This window comes from Natator depressus, chromosome 10 (genome assembly GCF_965152275.1).
Source record: "Natator depressus isolate rNatDep1 chromosome 10, rNatDep2.hap1, whole genome shotgun sequence".
NCBI lineage: Eukaryota > Metazoa > Chordata > Testudines > Cheloniidae > Natator > Natator depressus.
The window spans coordinates 4,152,481-4,167,944 of NC_134243.1; the positions used below are offsets into that span (position 1 = coordinate 4,152,481).

The window sequence follows — 15,464 nt, forward strand, 5'->3', positions numbered from 1 at the left end:
TTGGGCTTCAAGTTGATGCATGAAAAGGCCATCGTTTAAGCCTCATTTGTGAGGTGGTTTTTGTTTTTTTGTTTGTTTTTTTTTTACATGAATGGCCCCAAGAAGCACTATTTGTTAAAGTACCGTGAATAACTGTATAATGGAAATGGGCTAACAGGCTACACACACACACACACACACTCACACTCACTCTCACACTAGAAAAAAGGCCAAAAAGTGAGTTTGTGGTAGTTCTATATAAAAGAAATACTGATTCCATGGAAATGACTTAGTGATAAATGATGTCTTTAAAGTTAGCCTGCATCACGCCTGCAGCATGAAACATAATCTGCAAACGCTCACTTTTTGATTTGTGGTGGGAGAGAAGAGGGAGTGTGAATTACTGGGAACGCAGACCTGAGGAAAAATAAGAAATGTACATGCTAGAATAGTAAGTGCTAAGTATTAACATGAACTGATCTTCACCACAGCTGTGAAGTAGGGTACGTACTATGTGCACTTTACAGGCCAGGAAACTGGCCTACTTCAAAGCATCTGTGCAAAAAACAAAACTTAACTCTGTGGTGGCGATGAGAGTACTAGCACAGGACCAAACTCTGTACACTATTTTAAAGACATTTTGTTATGGACAGAAAAAAAACAAACTTTTCTACTAAACCTCAGTTTATCATGTCTCTTTACTGACGGGGAATAATGAAAAGGTAGGAAATGATACTTTTTCCTTAGTGAGACATTGCCAATATACAGCTGTTCTTTTGACCCTACAATATTGAACATGCAAAAACAACAATGACGCTTACACAAAAGCACGCTGTTTGCTTGTTAACCTCGGTGTTGAAATGTCTCTCTGTTACTGCACCAAGGCATTCTGTATCAAGGCTATTTCTATAGAACAACTCTCCAGCAAGGCATGTGTGACTGTTTGGTTTTTTTTTTTTTTTTTTTTTTTTTTAAACACTATTCTTTTTACACCCAAACTTCATGCTAACACTAATGAAGAAGCTTTCAGCAGACTAGCCTGAGAGCAGCATAAACTGGCCCTCTGTATGGTAAATTATCTACTGGGCTTTTGGAGCTCTCTAGGGAACACGATGCAGTATATATTTAAACAGCCTGTAAAAACAGCATATGGAGAGCGCCTGGCACGACGCTCAAATTCACAGCAAAATCCTGGCATGCTTATAAGATTTGGTCTGGATTGTTACAAGAAAAGCAGCTAATATCTACCGAACCACAGTGAATTTACAACAGAAAAATAGGGAAGAGAAAGGGGTGATCTGTGAACCCCCAATTAATGTACTACAATTACTATACTGACATCTAGTAATTTGCTAACCACAGTCCCTAAGAATCTATTTAATTACATCTGTATCTGTGTACACTAGTCTACTTCACAATTCACTGACACGTAAGATGTGCTACCACAACAGTTAATAAACAGCATTATTAACACTTAAAATGGCTACAGGGAACGCCTAGGAATCTTGCAAACTGCTTGGAAACAAGATTTAATGCAAGTGGTAGGCATGTCTCATTACCGGCTGCAGTGAGGTCAGATGTCTTATGCTACCTTTAAGCCTATTTGTTAATTCAGAAGGTTCTTTAACAGCTAATAATCTATGCTACTACCCAGTAAAATAGTTTAAACAGGAAGTTCACCACGCAGGCAAACAAGCCAGAACATTTCTTTTGTTAAAAGTTTTGAAAATACTGTTTCCAAGGCAGGTGTGACTTGCGCATTTCAATACAACATTAATTACACTTCTCTGACGTGACTGGATAAAACAGCCTCATGGGGCTGTGTGTAAGTCATCACTGTGGCCTAGATAGGGCAGCAAGTGTGCAGTGACTACCCATGCTTCCACACGGCTTTCCCAACACTAAAGGCAGATCAGCTTTGAGTCCATGGAGGCTGGAGCATGGCACTTGCTTTTACTCTCTTAAGCACCAATACAGCAGGGAGTGGAGTAATTGGGAGACAGGGCAGGACTTCCTTCAGCTGAGCAAGTGCTGCTATAGTCTCACCTTGCACTGACTGAGTCGGTTATAGCTTTGTACGCCTCTGATTCTAAGCCAGTAGCAATCTGCAGGGCTTCCCTGCCACCACTAAAATTTCCCTGGTGCTTAATCCACCTCCCCAAACCTGGAAGAGTAGCCAGTTTCCTAAGGGGGGGGTCACATTAAAAGTGTCATTAAACATAGTGACTATTTGAGCGAAGATTGGAAAATGAAATGTGGCCCTAAGGAGAGCCAGGTGCCCTTTGATTGTGAAGTTAATGCCTGCAGGTGTTGAATCACAGCCACGTTGTCTTTCCTGTGTTCCTCAAGCAATACTTTCAGGTTGCTGCCCCGAAGGCCAGTCATTATTGGTGTGTCTATGCGGGGCTATATTTTTTTTGCACTGACTGTACTCTTGTACAGACCTCGGCGGAAACCCACTGAGTGCTCCGTTTGGGGAGGAAAAAATGAGAAAATGCAATGTAGGCCTCGGGTGCTTACATTCATATTGTAATAGCGCATTTACACCACTGATCAGGACAGTTCCAGCAGTCAGACAGAACTCAGTTCTTTACAGTTACAAGGAAACTCTGGAACAGGTATATAGTTAGAAAAAATACAATGTACTGAACAAACATCTCACATGTACAATCAATTTAAGGAAACATTTAAATGGATTATAATTTTGCTAAAATATAAACACACGTGTTTTGTGCTGCTAAATTTTCAGTGTTCCCTCTAAGGAAAATACTGCTACAGCTCTACTGTACCCCGTATGAAAATAATTTGATTTTTTTTTCTCCCGCAAGACTGATTTGGTAGAGAATCACAATGGTCATATAATCAACGTAGGTGTATAATGTGCTGGGATTCAGAGGTTCTTTGTCTTCTTAATGGGAGGGTTTCTCAGTGTGTTCCTGTCAACTGCAATCTCCCCTAATGCATTTGCCTGTTGCATCTCCCTGCTTCAGGCCAGCAGGAGGCGCCTGGCTAAAGAAGAGCAGCAGCTCCTTTCCTGTCTGGGACAGGAACCCCTTGGCCATGGGATTGAGTGATGCAAAAATTCTCAGGCGTTTGGAACGTCAGCTTGGGTGCAAGTTCATCTCAAAGCAGCGCCAAAAATGACTGAAGTTAACCGGGGAGAAGTTTTTAGTTTGGTCACTGTAATGTGAAAATCCTGCTCCGGTTTAATATTCTAGACACTGGCAGCTAAGCTTGTGTCTTTCAGGTGCAGTAAAAGTAACTTTCACTGGAAATGCATATTTTAATCCTTTCTGAACAGTCAGGAGTTCAAGTAACTCCGTTTCCTCAGTGACAGAAACTGCTTATGACTGTGTCTCACTGTTAATTATCGTATTTATTTGCAATTTAAATAGCTGTTGAAATGAGCCGCATTAACGATGACAAAATGGTTTTTTACTACAAGAAAAGTGGGGGAAAGTCATTTTAACTAGTTGCTCATCACAAGGTCAGAAGTCATAAGACCTTTCAACTGCCTCATTAACACACATTTTGCAAACAAGAAATATACTTTTGAACTGGCTCTTGTTAAAAAAAAAAAATTAACCAAATAAAATTGATCCAGGTTAGCAATGGATGATCTTAAATACAGAGCAAAGCTCCCATCATGGCAGTAGGAGTGCCAATATTTAACTCATCCAGATGTGTCTACTATCCTTGAAGTTTGTCCTCAGAAAGAAAATGCTACAAACCTCCCACCATTGATCAGCTGGATAACTGGGGAATGTGAGCTGGGACAGAGTATTACTGGGATAGACTAACTACTGGATTTTGCATTTGATTCTAATAAGCCCATCATTTTGCAAATGATAACTAAAATTCAGGCATTTTCCCCCTTACATTTTATATGAACTCACTCTTTTAATTCTCTCACATTAATTGAAGATATGGGTCCTGGTTTACTCCTCATTTATTGCTCACGCTACCCACCCGAATGGCTTTTCAGTCTTGCTTTATAACATCTGAATGGGTTCCATATTTTTAGTGGCCGCAGTGTAACAATATATTCACACCTGAGTTTATTTGCTTCGGTTAATGGCAGATGGTGGCACTTGCCAGTATCAAAATAAAGGCCAGGCTTTCCATTTGATTAGATTTAAAGTTGAGTCACTGTGTTTTAACACACCCACACGACTTGTGTCGGAAACTTTAAATGACAGAGTAAATAACTGTTCAGTGTCACTGGTAGCAACCCATTGTAAATTTGCAAACTGTTTAGTATGACAGACTTCACGTTGGCGCTGCACCGTGACATCCTGTATTTCCCACCAATAAGTGGTCTTTCCAATTAGCAGACAATCAGTTGCAGAATTGTTTTCCAAACCAAGCTGAGAACAGTCGTTTTTAATTCCCTAAACAGATACAATGTTGAAGCAGGTAAGAGATTTGGTTATTCAACATTTTTTTTAAAAAAAGCAAAAGCAAAAGCAGTTGATGCCTGAATCCTAAGCTAAAGTTTGCAACATCTGTTCAGTTTTTTTGTACAGTAAATATATACAAATTAGAAACAACACCGAGATGATTCTTTTTTCTTTTTAAATTTGGCACTGTCCATAGTCTCTAGTTTCTATGCAGCACAAGAAAGCTCGGTAGTGGCTTCTTGCAGTGGGAAGGTATGAGGCTGGAAGGAACGGGAGCTGTGTGTGCAACCCCGGTTCATCAAAACGAGAACAATTCTGTGTTAGCTCTGGAAGAACGAGATAACCATCAACTCATCAGCTGCTGTGTTTTCTAACAGGAGCATTATTGTCTACTTTCCCAGGCGCTCAGCAAAATTCAGTGCTAATGTTTGGCATTCAAACAAGTCAAAGAGAATTGTGGTGTTGTTTTTGTGGTTGCCTCGTGTATTTTGTGTAGTAGCAACCTTCCTTCTGTTTCAAACTGAGAGGGTTTCAGAGTAACTTAGAGGGAACACTGCTTTTATAAAAAAAACCCTTAGGTGTAAGACAAGAACCAATACTACTGTACAGAATTCACTGCACAACTAGGTAATAGTACGTTACCCAGCACTGACTGGCCACATTAAGGAAATGGTACTAAATACACTTGCAATCAACCAGTTAACTGTACTGCACCATGAGGAGACTTTGTCTCTTCTGACATGACTGTGTTGAGCCCTCCGTCCTTTAGTAAGTTGGCACCTGGTAACCTTTTGGACTGGTGTCTATGGTCTCAGTAAAGGGTGGGCTCTGATAGGTTTCCGTGCTTTCGGTGCCGCCGCCAGTAGGGTATCCTGGGTATCCTGTATTGGGGTCAGTGGCAAACTGATCCGTGGCAAAGAGAGACATGTCAGTCCCCAGGTGGTACCTCTGCATGGCCATCAGCGTCAGGGCAACCTTTAATGAGGACCAGAGAGTTAGTGAAGGCATCAGCAGTTCATGACACGGTGTTCCTAGACAGATGTTTCCACCCTTCTCTGCCTGTTCATCACCTTACACGGGGGCCTGCGTGCCTTCTCCCATCCAGCCCCCTATGTGTGGTACCGTCAGCCCCATCCTTCCATGCCTACATCCAAAGGCCACGTCCTCCCTGCTGCCGCCAGGGTCTCTATGACTTGTTCCCCTTCCCGAGCCTCTGTGTGTGTCAGGCCTTCGACTGTGATTGCTACAGGCCAGGGGCCACCACCCCTAGCTGAGTGTGTGCACAGCCCCTACGGCCGAGCAGGGAAGCAGGGCCACAGCCTACATTGCTGGAGCCTGCCCCTTGCGTGGTAACCAACAGTTCAACTGCAATAACTAACATGAGGCTAAAGGACGTGTTTCCACACACCGCCAGGTAAAAGCCAGAGTCTGTTTGGGGCCGACAGGTCTCGCTGCCTGGGGTCAATGGAACCAGCTCTCCAGAGCCAGGAAGTGTTGGGTGATGTTCCCACCCCTGGCTGGCCAGTCAGGTATGGGGGCACTACAAGGCCCTCTGAGACTGAGACAGCCACACAGTGCCCCGTAGCACCAGGCAGGGGCTCCGGCTCAGCACTGACGGTGAGAGATGAGTCCCAGCGATTCAGGCACCAGCACCACCGCCAGGAGCACACCTGGGTTTCCGGTGGTCTCTGGTCAGCAAACCTTTATATTATTGCGCGTGCGCGCACGCACGTCCCCAGGGCTTAAACTCCAGTCAGGTAAGAAAAGGGCCAGAGGGAACCGTGCCCTCTACCCAGGAACCGCCTGGCTTTCGAGACTCGTTTTATTGTCCTCTCAACTCAGAGGGCCGCTTGCTCTTGGGCTTGCGTTGCCGTAACCACCGGCAAAATTCAGGTCATTGTATTGAGTCAAATCTTGGTAGTCTCATAAACCCAGCAAGTAGGTCAATTCTGCAGAGACTCCTTGACCCCTTTTTTGAGGTTACAGATATTCAGGTCATAGACCGTGGGAGATGTGAACAGCGGCGCTGCTGGAATGACACACCTGCTTTTAGATCAGGCTGGTTCATTAACAATTCAATTAGTTTACACATGACAGGCCTGCGGAAAACTGCCTGCGGAAGCTGCGAGCCGCTGCATCTGTCTCTGCCGTGTCTCACTTTGATATACTACCAGTGCCCATGTAATATCTGTTTATTTTCTGTGCATTGATTATGTAAAGCACAAGGGTTTATTAGCAACAGCAGCAGGCTCAATGTCAGAACAGCTCTGCACTGACTGGGGGGGAAAAAAGCCAGTGGCAAAGAAGTCCAACCACTTCAGAATTGTGACTCAACACCTAGGTAATTGCACAAAACTCAGGAAGGTTATCAGCCAGTTTCATGAACAGGCTGTCAAAATCCTGGTCGCAGATCTGTGCTGTTGTCAGAGTCTTCACTCTGACCCCCCCACTGACATCAGGATGGGACCCGCCCAGGGCGAGAATACGGAACTGGCAGGAAGGACCCAGCCATGTGCACCTGGGAGCAAAATTTTCCCAGTGCTTCTGTGAAAGGCTTCATTCACCTTGGGAAAGGAGTTTACAGGGAACCACATAGCTGGCTTTGGTATGAACTCATCGGATTGCTCTTGAGGCACAGGGCCAGTGCAGTGACACATTGGGCCTGTGCACACAGAACCAGAGTCCCAGGAGCACTCAGCACCCAGCAGCTCCCGCTGAGAACTATGGAGAATCCCCAGCCCTGAGCGCAACGGGTGCTCCTAGGACCTATGCTTTACTGCAAAACTCTCCAAAAGGCTTGGGGTATGGACTGGAGAGTGGATTGTTTGTGTCCCAAACTGAAAAGCTAGAGGAAGCCTGGCTGGTTGGTGGATTGGTAATGGGGATTGTGGTGGGGTAGAGCCCCACCCCCTGAGAAAAAGGGCTGAACCAGGCCAGAGAGGCTGCGCAGACCAGCAGCCAATCAGTGAAAGCCTGGGGAGAGCCAATCAGGGCAGGGAAAGGGGCAGCTAATCAGGACCAGACTAGGTCCTATATAAAGGCTGACCTCCAAGGGAGAAGGACTGGCTCCTGATGAAAGGAGTAGCACCTTGGACAGAACAGTGCTGGGCAGGCCTGGGGGAGCAGATAGGGGCTCCAGCCAATTACTTGCCAGGCTGTGGCCCTGCTGCAAAGGGTCAGGAAGGTGCACAGGGCCAAAGGGGAAGTGGCCCAGGGAAACTGAGTACACAAGAGGGGAGAGAAGAAGGGCAGAGGGAGGCTGCCGCTAGAAGGTCCTTGGGTCGGGGCCCAGAGTAGTGGGCGGGCCTGGGTCCCCCTGCTTTCCACTGCACCTGGCCATTGAGGAGGGAGGCCGAGACAGACTGCAACTGGCCCCTGAGATAAGAAGCTAGACTTCTTGCAGTTGGCCACCAAGGCAGGTGCAGACAGAAGGACTGCTGTTAACAACACCCCCAGAAGGGGGTAAGACTGACGCAGTGGGCACTGCTGGAGGGCCGTGTCCTGAAGCAGACAAGGACTGTCCTGAAGAGGACACTGCCGAGCAGGGAGCAACACGGGTCCCAGGGCAGTAGAGCAAATGATGGGCCCGACACCATGTGTTGAAGACACTCCGCAGCGGTTGAGAGCTAATTCCTGGAGTGACTGGCGGGAGGTGCCAGCGGTGGTGAGTCAAACCCTGTCACAGAGATATACAGCCCTTCCCTGTTGGGTCACTTATGCTATTCTAGCCCCAGTTAGAGAGTGCCCAAAAGCTATTATTGTTGGGAGGCCCTAGCAGAAATGAGTGGGTTGCCATGAATGGGTCTGTACATTGTGGGGGGGGAGGGAGGTATTTGGGCAAGAGACTGCACCATTTTTAGCAAAGCAGCTGCCCAAAAGTCTGCTCGTTTTTGGGCATAAATGGAACTAACCTAATCCATGCAAAAGCCCATCTGGGTCAGCCCCCATCCATCAGACACATCAAAAGCAACAGCCAGGCTGAGTGGTGGTGATCTGGGCAAGGAGGGAAGTTGCCTGGTGGCCAATAAGATGGAGAGCGTGTTTCTCCCAATGCATCTTTGTGGACTGCTACATTAAATGCAGAGTGTAGCAATAAAGAGATCAGGGCCTGTGAATTAAGTGGGGCTACAGGGAAGCTGAGATGAAAAAAGATTTATTGGGATAATTATAGAGCCAGGGAGCAGCTAAACTGGTGAGTGAACTGGGGCCAGGCCCAATGCTGGAGAAGTCCAGACTATCCTTTGCGTGAGATGATCCAGTTCCTATAGTGCAGGATGATGGCATTACTGCAGATCTTACAAGGTAACATGCTCAGGACCCCGCATAAAGCTTATGTGGGCAATGACAGGAAGCATGGGGGAGCAGACTCTCTCCTGCACACAACCCCAAGCTCTTTAGTAAGCACACAGAGTATTGTCTGACAGATCACTTCAGCTGGATGGCCATGCCTGGTCTGGTTGTGTTACCAGTTGGAGGTGTGAACTCCAACAGGGCATCCGAAGGCCTGGGTCTGAGATTAGCTTTCTGTACGTGGTGTCTGTCTAACTCAGGCAGTTATCAGCTTTGCTGTCATATCTGGCACATCTTCTGGGTAAAGTTCTGTTGCAAGTCTACATGACTCCCAGGTACCAGAGGAGCGTCACGTGGATAGATGACTCCCACCCGTCCCCCCCACAAGGAGACAAGCAAAGCAGCTCGTTCTTGCTATTTGGGCTGTGATCTTGTCAGATCTCGCAAGCTAAGCCGTGTTAGGCCTGGGCAGTACTTGGGTTAGGGTCACACATTGCTGTGGGTGCTGCTGACTGGCTTGCAGAGGAAGGTGTAAAACTGAGGTGCATTTGGGTGGTGACTGAAAAACCACCTGGCGCTCTTTGCAAGAGTCCGGGCATCCTGGACCAATTCTATCTTGGGTGATTCATTCTACTCGTCCTTCCTACATTTGCCAGTCTGTCTCAATTTGCTGCTCTGAGGATATCCGTTCTTTCCAGGGGATTGTTGTGCTCTGAGGTGCAACGCAGAGCAGGGCTTGCTGTATCTGTGCTCGCACTGTTTTTTCATACTGTGTGTTTCGTTCCTTTCGCTTCACTTATTGCCTTGCTTTCTGGTTAAAGGAAGCACGCTTTGCTTTACTTTCATTTCTCTCGCCCCTGGTGTTTGCAGGGAAGAGCTGATAAATCAAACCAGGGGCCTGGAGATAGCCTGAGTCACTAATTGGCAGAAAATGGAGACTATCCCCCCTTCTGAAGGGGAGGGCGCACATGCTAGTTTAGGGAAGGATTTTCCGAAGTACTCAGCACTGGTCTTGCTCTGCTCCCCCATAAGTCAATGATCAGTGACACAGCCTCCCACTGCTGCAATGAGACCAGAGTTAGGTCAACATGGAGAGCTCAAAGACAACTTTCCTGCCAGAGGAGGCTTCTGGGAGGCAGCACCTCTCTGGCACTCCGCAGGACGGGCTAGTAGCAGGGAAGTATTTCTGAGGGTTTGAGGATTTATTCCTTGAAATCAAATCACTCACCGAGCTCTAACTATAGATACTGAAATGATGGGTTTTACTGGCTTGCTCACTATTTCCAGTGGCAGGTGCGGGTGCTCAGCACTTCGCAGGACTGGGGCCTTGGGAGGCTGGGGGAAGTCTGGAATTCCCCAGACTAAAGGGAGTTATCCAGCCAAGTACCCACAAGTTTCAGCCTTACTCCTCAGCGGTTTGACTATAGCTGAACTGCAATTATTTCTTTACTGCAAACCATCTTTGTCTGGCAGAACCCTGGTTCCCCAAATCACATTTCCTAATTCCTCTTTCTGCTGCTCAGCTGTGCTCAGATCAGATTTCATTTCCCTGTTTCTTTTACCTCCCGACCTTTGCTGTCTCTCACTCTTAGGCCCTTTCTGCGGCAAACTCTTTGTTCCTACCAGGAGGGTGAATGATCATGGAGCTGTATGTACCCCGGTTACATTCACTGGAGTCTAACAGCTGAGGCCCAGCACCGCGCTTGGCAAGCTGGTGTGTGAGTGGCACAGACAGCTCTTAGACCCTGGGGGATGATGGCTACCAGAGCTCCCACCTCACAGAACAGAGAGGGCAGGACAGGAACAGACTTAGCACTTGTCTATACTAGGAAAACTGAGACACCTACTTCTCGATCTGCTCAGCTCCTATGGCAGGAGCTACTGCGGACACGGTGCCGGTGTCTTCCCCCACCTGCTCAGAACCTGGTAAAAACCCTGCCAGTCTCCACTACAACTTCAACTATGCCCCTCCGGAGAACTAGAAGCCTGGCCTTTCCCAGAGTCATTGCAGCCTTTTGATTCATCAGGGCGCTGAAATTCCCAGTAATGAAGAAAAAGATCAGTGTGATAACTGTGACAGTGATGACAGGGTGAGTGCAGTCCTGGTGAGATATCTGGGGTATCCCACTGCATCATGGTGAAGTTTCTAGTGATCCTACCACTTTCTCCTCCTGTGCTGTGGCAGGACTGATTTTGGGGTCCCCAAACCATAACTCATACATGGGCATCTAATCGGTCCCTGAGAGTGACTCCAACTGCTCTCTGGACAATGTGTTTTGTTGGCCCCAAATTGTTCTTTTAGCTATAAAAACCTTTCTAAAGATTTTTCCCTACTGAAGCTCTGCTATGAAAGAGAATCAGAGCCAGGATTTCCCTCTGTGCCCATGAACTCCCTGCACAGTGACACGTCCCTGAATGAAATGAGACACTCTCTTAACTCCGTAAATCATTAAGATCTCAGCACTCGGTGGCTGAGGGCACAGATCCACGTCCACTGAGGCCTATGGGAGTCCTGCCCTTCACTCCACTGGGTGCAGGACCCATCACTGAATTCACATCACCAAGGATGAGGAATAGCATGGCCCTGGTAACCATGTGCCTCGGATTAATCTAAGGCAGCGGGCATTGTGCTGCAGTCCCTTGTCCCATCTGGCTATTTCCTGTAGGCCATGATTTCCTCCCACCCACACATCTGTGATCGGCTGAGCATCTGGAACCTAAACTCACCCAGGAGAGGATGGAGAAGAATGAGAAGGCGATGGCTGCCCGGGCGGCATCTGCTGCTTGAGACGCCCCTTTGCTGTCTGGTGTATGCTGCCATTGGTTGGCCAGGAAGCAGAAAGCTACAAACCACAGGAAGGACCACAAACCTGAAAGAGAAAGAAGGCTGTTAGTGGGGGCCACAGCCACCTGGCATTCCTGCTGCGCACCAGGGAGAATCACAGACTTTCCGAAAACCAGGCCCCCTTTTTCAGGGGTCCCCGGGAAGCCAGCACATAGGACTGGGTCCATGGAGGCCAATCCCCTGCTACTGCAGACAACCCCCTCCTATCATCCCTTGCATAAACTTACTGAGCTTCACCTGAAAACTAGTTAGATTTCCAGTTGGACCCCCAAGGACAGTGGCACCCCGAAACACCGGTTCCTTCTGACAATCTTGGCCAATGCTGGTAGGTGTATCTGTAGCACCTTTCATTCCAAAGGCCCTCGAAGAATTTTAAACCGATTTTTAGAGCCAGAGCTCAGAAATCCCTACCCAGGCAAGCAGTCCTGTTGCACTCAGTGGGTCTAATCACACCATTAAGGACTGCAGCCTTGGGCTGTTAAGCTCATGTTCCTACCATGCTCAGAGATGGCTTCACCCACCTATCTAATGCAGCCACTGCTGGGTAGAAAGTGGCAGCTGTTTTAACAGCTATCTGTACCCAATGGAAATGGCGGCAGGAAAAGGCAGACTGTAATTCCCTGAGGTGGAATGTGGCCAGGTCAGTGAGGTCAGTTCCCTTACCCTTGATCAGGGCCATGGTTCTGTGTGTTGCATAAGGAACAAGCAAAAGCAGGAAAACGAACTGTTCTTCTTGTGAACCGATTCCACAATCTGCCCATGCAAGAGGCCTCAGGCTCTCTCCGCTGCTCTCACATAAATGGGCTATCGTTCTCTAGCCTGACGGAGACAGGGAAGACAAAGCTGGTGAAGATTTCCTACTGGAATCCAAGGCTGGCTGAGACTGCAGATCCCTCCCGTCCAGTCACTTGACAGCATCCGTAGCTGGTACTAAGGCCTTGGCGGGGAAAGCAACCCCTATCAGGAAGCAAACACCACTGTCCCTCCCTTCAGCAGAGGGAGTCTGTGTTCAGGCATTTGTGCTTTCAGGTGAAACCCTGACTGCCCATGGCAGTTACCGCCCCTTCCCCCGGGCACCCTATCCCAACACCTAACTGACAACTTCCAAGTGTTGGGAATATGACGGGAACGCGAACACTGGGAATTGGGCTGCAGCGCTGTCAGGCCGGAGTCTGAGAAATCTTGACTTCTTAAAAAGGAAGGTAGCAAGTCACCGTAAGATACGGACGATAAACCTGTGGGGCAAGGTAGCTGCCAAGTCACTATGTGACTGCGGGGAGAGAAACGAAGCTTGTTTTGTTCCTATTTTACTTTGCTAGAGGCTCTTCAGTACAATACAAAACAGTGTTTGTTTTTCTTGGCACCGAGATTTGTGTCCATACGTCCAAGTCTTTCAGTTCCTGCAATTGTGTTAATTATACGTTGAGGGAAACAGCACAACAATTTCTCCGACTGCAGAGCATGGAAAACGCCCCCTAACCAAACAAAGCCAACTCTTCGGACGCCAACTTCCCCCGGGTTCTGTATGATTCGTTTGTCTCCAGGGTGACCAAGGTCTGTGGACCGTATTTCACAAAGAAAAGACATTACCAGGTAAACACAGACACCATTTTTTCCTATTCTTCATCGTGCTAAGGGCCACACATCTGTTCCAATGGGGGTTTCACAGCAGTGCCTCCACGGTGAGAAGCAGGATCATCCTTGAAATATGGACAATGAAAACAAGGTCTATTATATCTCCTCCCTCATCCCCTGGACATTGAGGCTTGGAGAAGACTTCTGCCAGAACAACGGCATTGGCTAAGATAGGATGAGCAAGATGTATATCTTGCTGAATCTATGTATTGATGGCCATGGGGCTGCCCAGCCATTCTCAATGCATGAGACAGGCCTTCTCTGCCAGGCTGTCAGTACTCCTGAGGATTGAACTTTGATTCTTCGAAAGCTGATCCGATTGGAGATTGTAGCTACTGGAACGGCACTATAAGCGGAGAGGAGACAGTGACACCCCCCCAGGGGTTCAGTCTGGAGAGCGCAGCAAGGAGCTGAATGAGGTTCCAAGGTCCTGTGCTCTGACCTGGTGGGGGGGCAGGGAATAAGGGTTGACACTCTTACCCCATCACCTGGAGGCCTGCCCGGAGGTACTGGAGTCCGTTTCACTGGTTTGACATGGCGGCTGGTTGAACTACAGAGACTGCGTACCGATCAGAACGATCCATTTATCACTCTCTCAGGGACCCCAACAAGAATCACCAATAATCACTTCCCCACCCCCAAACATCCACTGGGAACCCTGGATAGCTGCTGTGGGGAGGAGGTGGTGGCAAGGCCTGGGAGGCCTCTGCAGAAGCTGGGAACAGTAACACGGACATTAGGGCATCGCTGGGGCCTGCCTTCCCATTCTCTTTGGAGTGGCAGGAAATCCCCATCCCACTATCCCGTCTCCCCAGGGAGGGCGAGAAGGGAGACAGAGCAAGAGCATGTCCAGGGCAGTTGTGGACGTGTGAAGCGTTTCCCAGTGCTCTGCTGGGAAGAGGCTATGCTCTGGCATTCCTTGTTCGTTTTCAGTATATATTCATGATTTGCTCCCCGAGCAGGCCCTCCTCCCCTCCGGAGGACAAATTCCCTTTTTGTGTGTGTACGCACACCCTGAGGAATCAGCACAGGTCCATGACCTGCTCCATCCCACACTGATCCACCGCGCACTGTGAGACGAGCAGGGAAGAAGTGCTGATTTTATTTACTCATTTATGTCCCTCTTGGAGTTTGCCCCCACGATCTGGCTCCGAGGTGGGCCGGGGGAACGGAGCTCAGAGATTGCTCTGGAAATATTTCCAGTGGCTAGCCATCTCCCTGCCATCAGAGACCAGACACATCGTCTCTCCTCCCCGACATTGGACCCTTCTGGCTTTCTCAAGGAAGGAGCAACGGACTGACTCCCCCGCAGCTCTAGCTCTCTCTCCTGCATGGGAGCCACATGGGTCCGATAGGTCAGTTTCCCCTGGAGAGCCAGCCTGGGATATCAGCAGGGATCCCCTAGGATCCCTGGGTTAGAGGAGAGAGCTGGGCCCAAAGGCCCCTGACTGCAGTCTCCATCCATGCTGTGTCCATTTCCCCCCTTCCAGAGGGAGCTGAGCTCTGCAGCGAGGAGCATGCTGGCTGGGGCAGGCTCTAGGGGCTCAAGCATGAAGATTTTCCATCTGGCGTCACCATCCCTTTGGAGTTGAGGGATGTGGGGGCTCTTGTCCCTGGAATGAGTTTTGTTTCCCCAGTCCTTCCTGGCCTAGCTCACTAGCCCCAGCCATTGCAAGCACCTCCGAAGCAGAGCTGAGGGGACAATCTCCCCCAAGGGCAAATGTAGCCCTGGAACACAGCTAGGAATTAGACGGACACTTGACTGAGCCACAGGGTTAGTCAGAAATCAAGTTTGAAATTTCCCTCCAAAAAGCTCAGCAGCAGGAGGGCTGCGGGAGCTGCTGGGAGGGGACCGAGACTGAAACTTGCGGGGTGGGCACACGGACAGACACTTCAGGGGCCAGGCATTCCCCTGCTGCTAGTGTCTGACAGGGCTGGTTCTGCCCCCTCCCCCCGGCCTGTAAGCAGGCCAAAGTAGCCACTGTGGACCACAGCATGATGAAGAAAAGGAAGGTGCTAAGATGAACTGTAAAAGTCAGTGGATAATTATAGTTTTGGGAATTGCAGACATCAGAGTGCAAACACCAGGGAAGAGGTGTTACCGCCATAATTACAGCCTGGTGTTAAACAAGCTCACTTCTAAGGGAGCAGCTGTAAGAGCAGATGGAAGAGAGCCGCAAATGCTGAACTGTACAGCTTCAGTGTCTCTTCTGCTGGTGCCACACTACAATATTCCCTCAACCTGGCAGAGGGAGTCAGGTGTCAAAATTCTCTGTCCCTTTCCAATAACAACCTTTCTGCCTAAAAACCAGGGA

The 15,464-nt window shown here is 48.5% G+C and overlaps 1 protein-coding gene across 1 annotated transcript in view; it reads right to left on the reverse strand.

Moving 5' to 3' along the window:
- Positions 1-921: 921 nt before the first annotated feature.
- Positions 922-15,464, reverse strand: part of SYNGR3 (synaptogyrin 3) — a 43,099-nt gene continuing 28,556 nt past the window's right edge. The window contains exons 3-4 of the mRNA XM_074965021.1: positions 11,397-11,539; positions 922-5,354 (exon numbers count right to left, since the gene is read on the reverse strand). Coding sequence (XP_074821122.1) covers positions 5,145-5,354; positions 11,397-11,539 — 353 coding nt within the window. The 3' untranslated portion in view covers positions 922-5,144. The remainder of the gene's footprint in view (positions 5,355-11,396; positions 11,540-15,464) is intronic.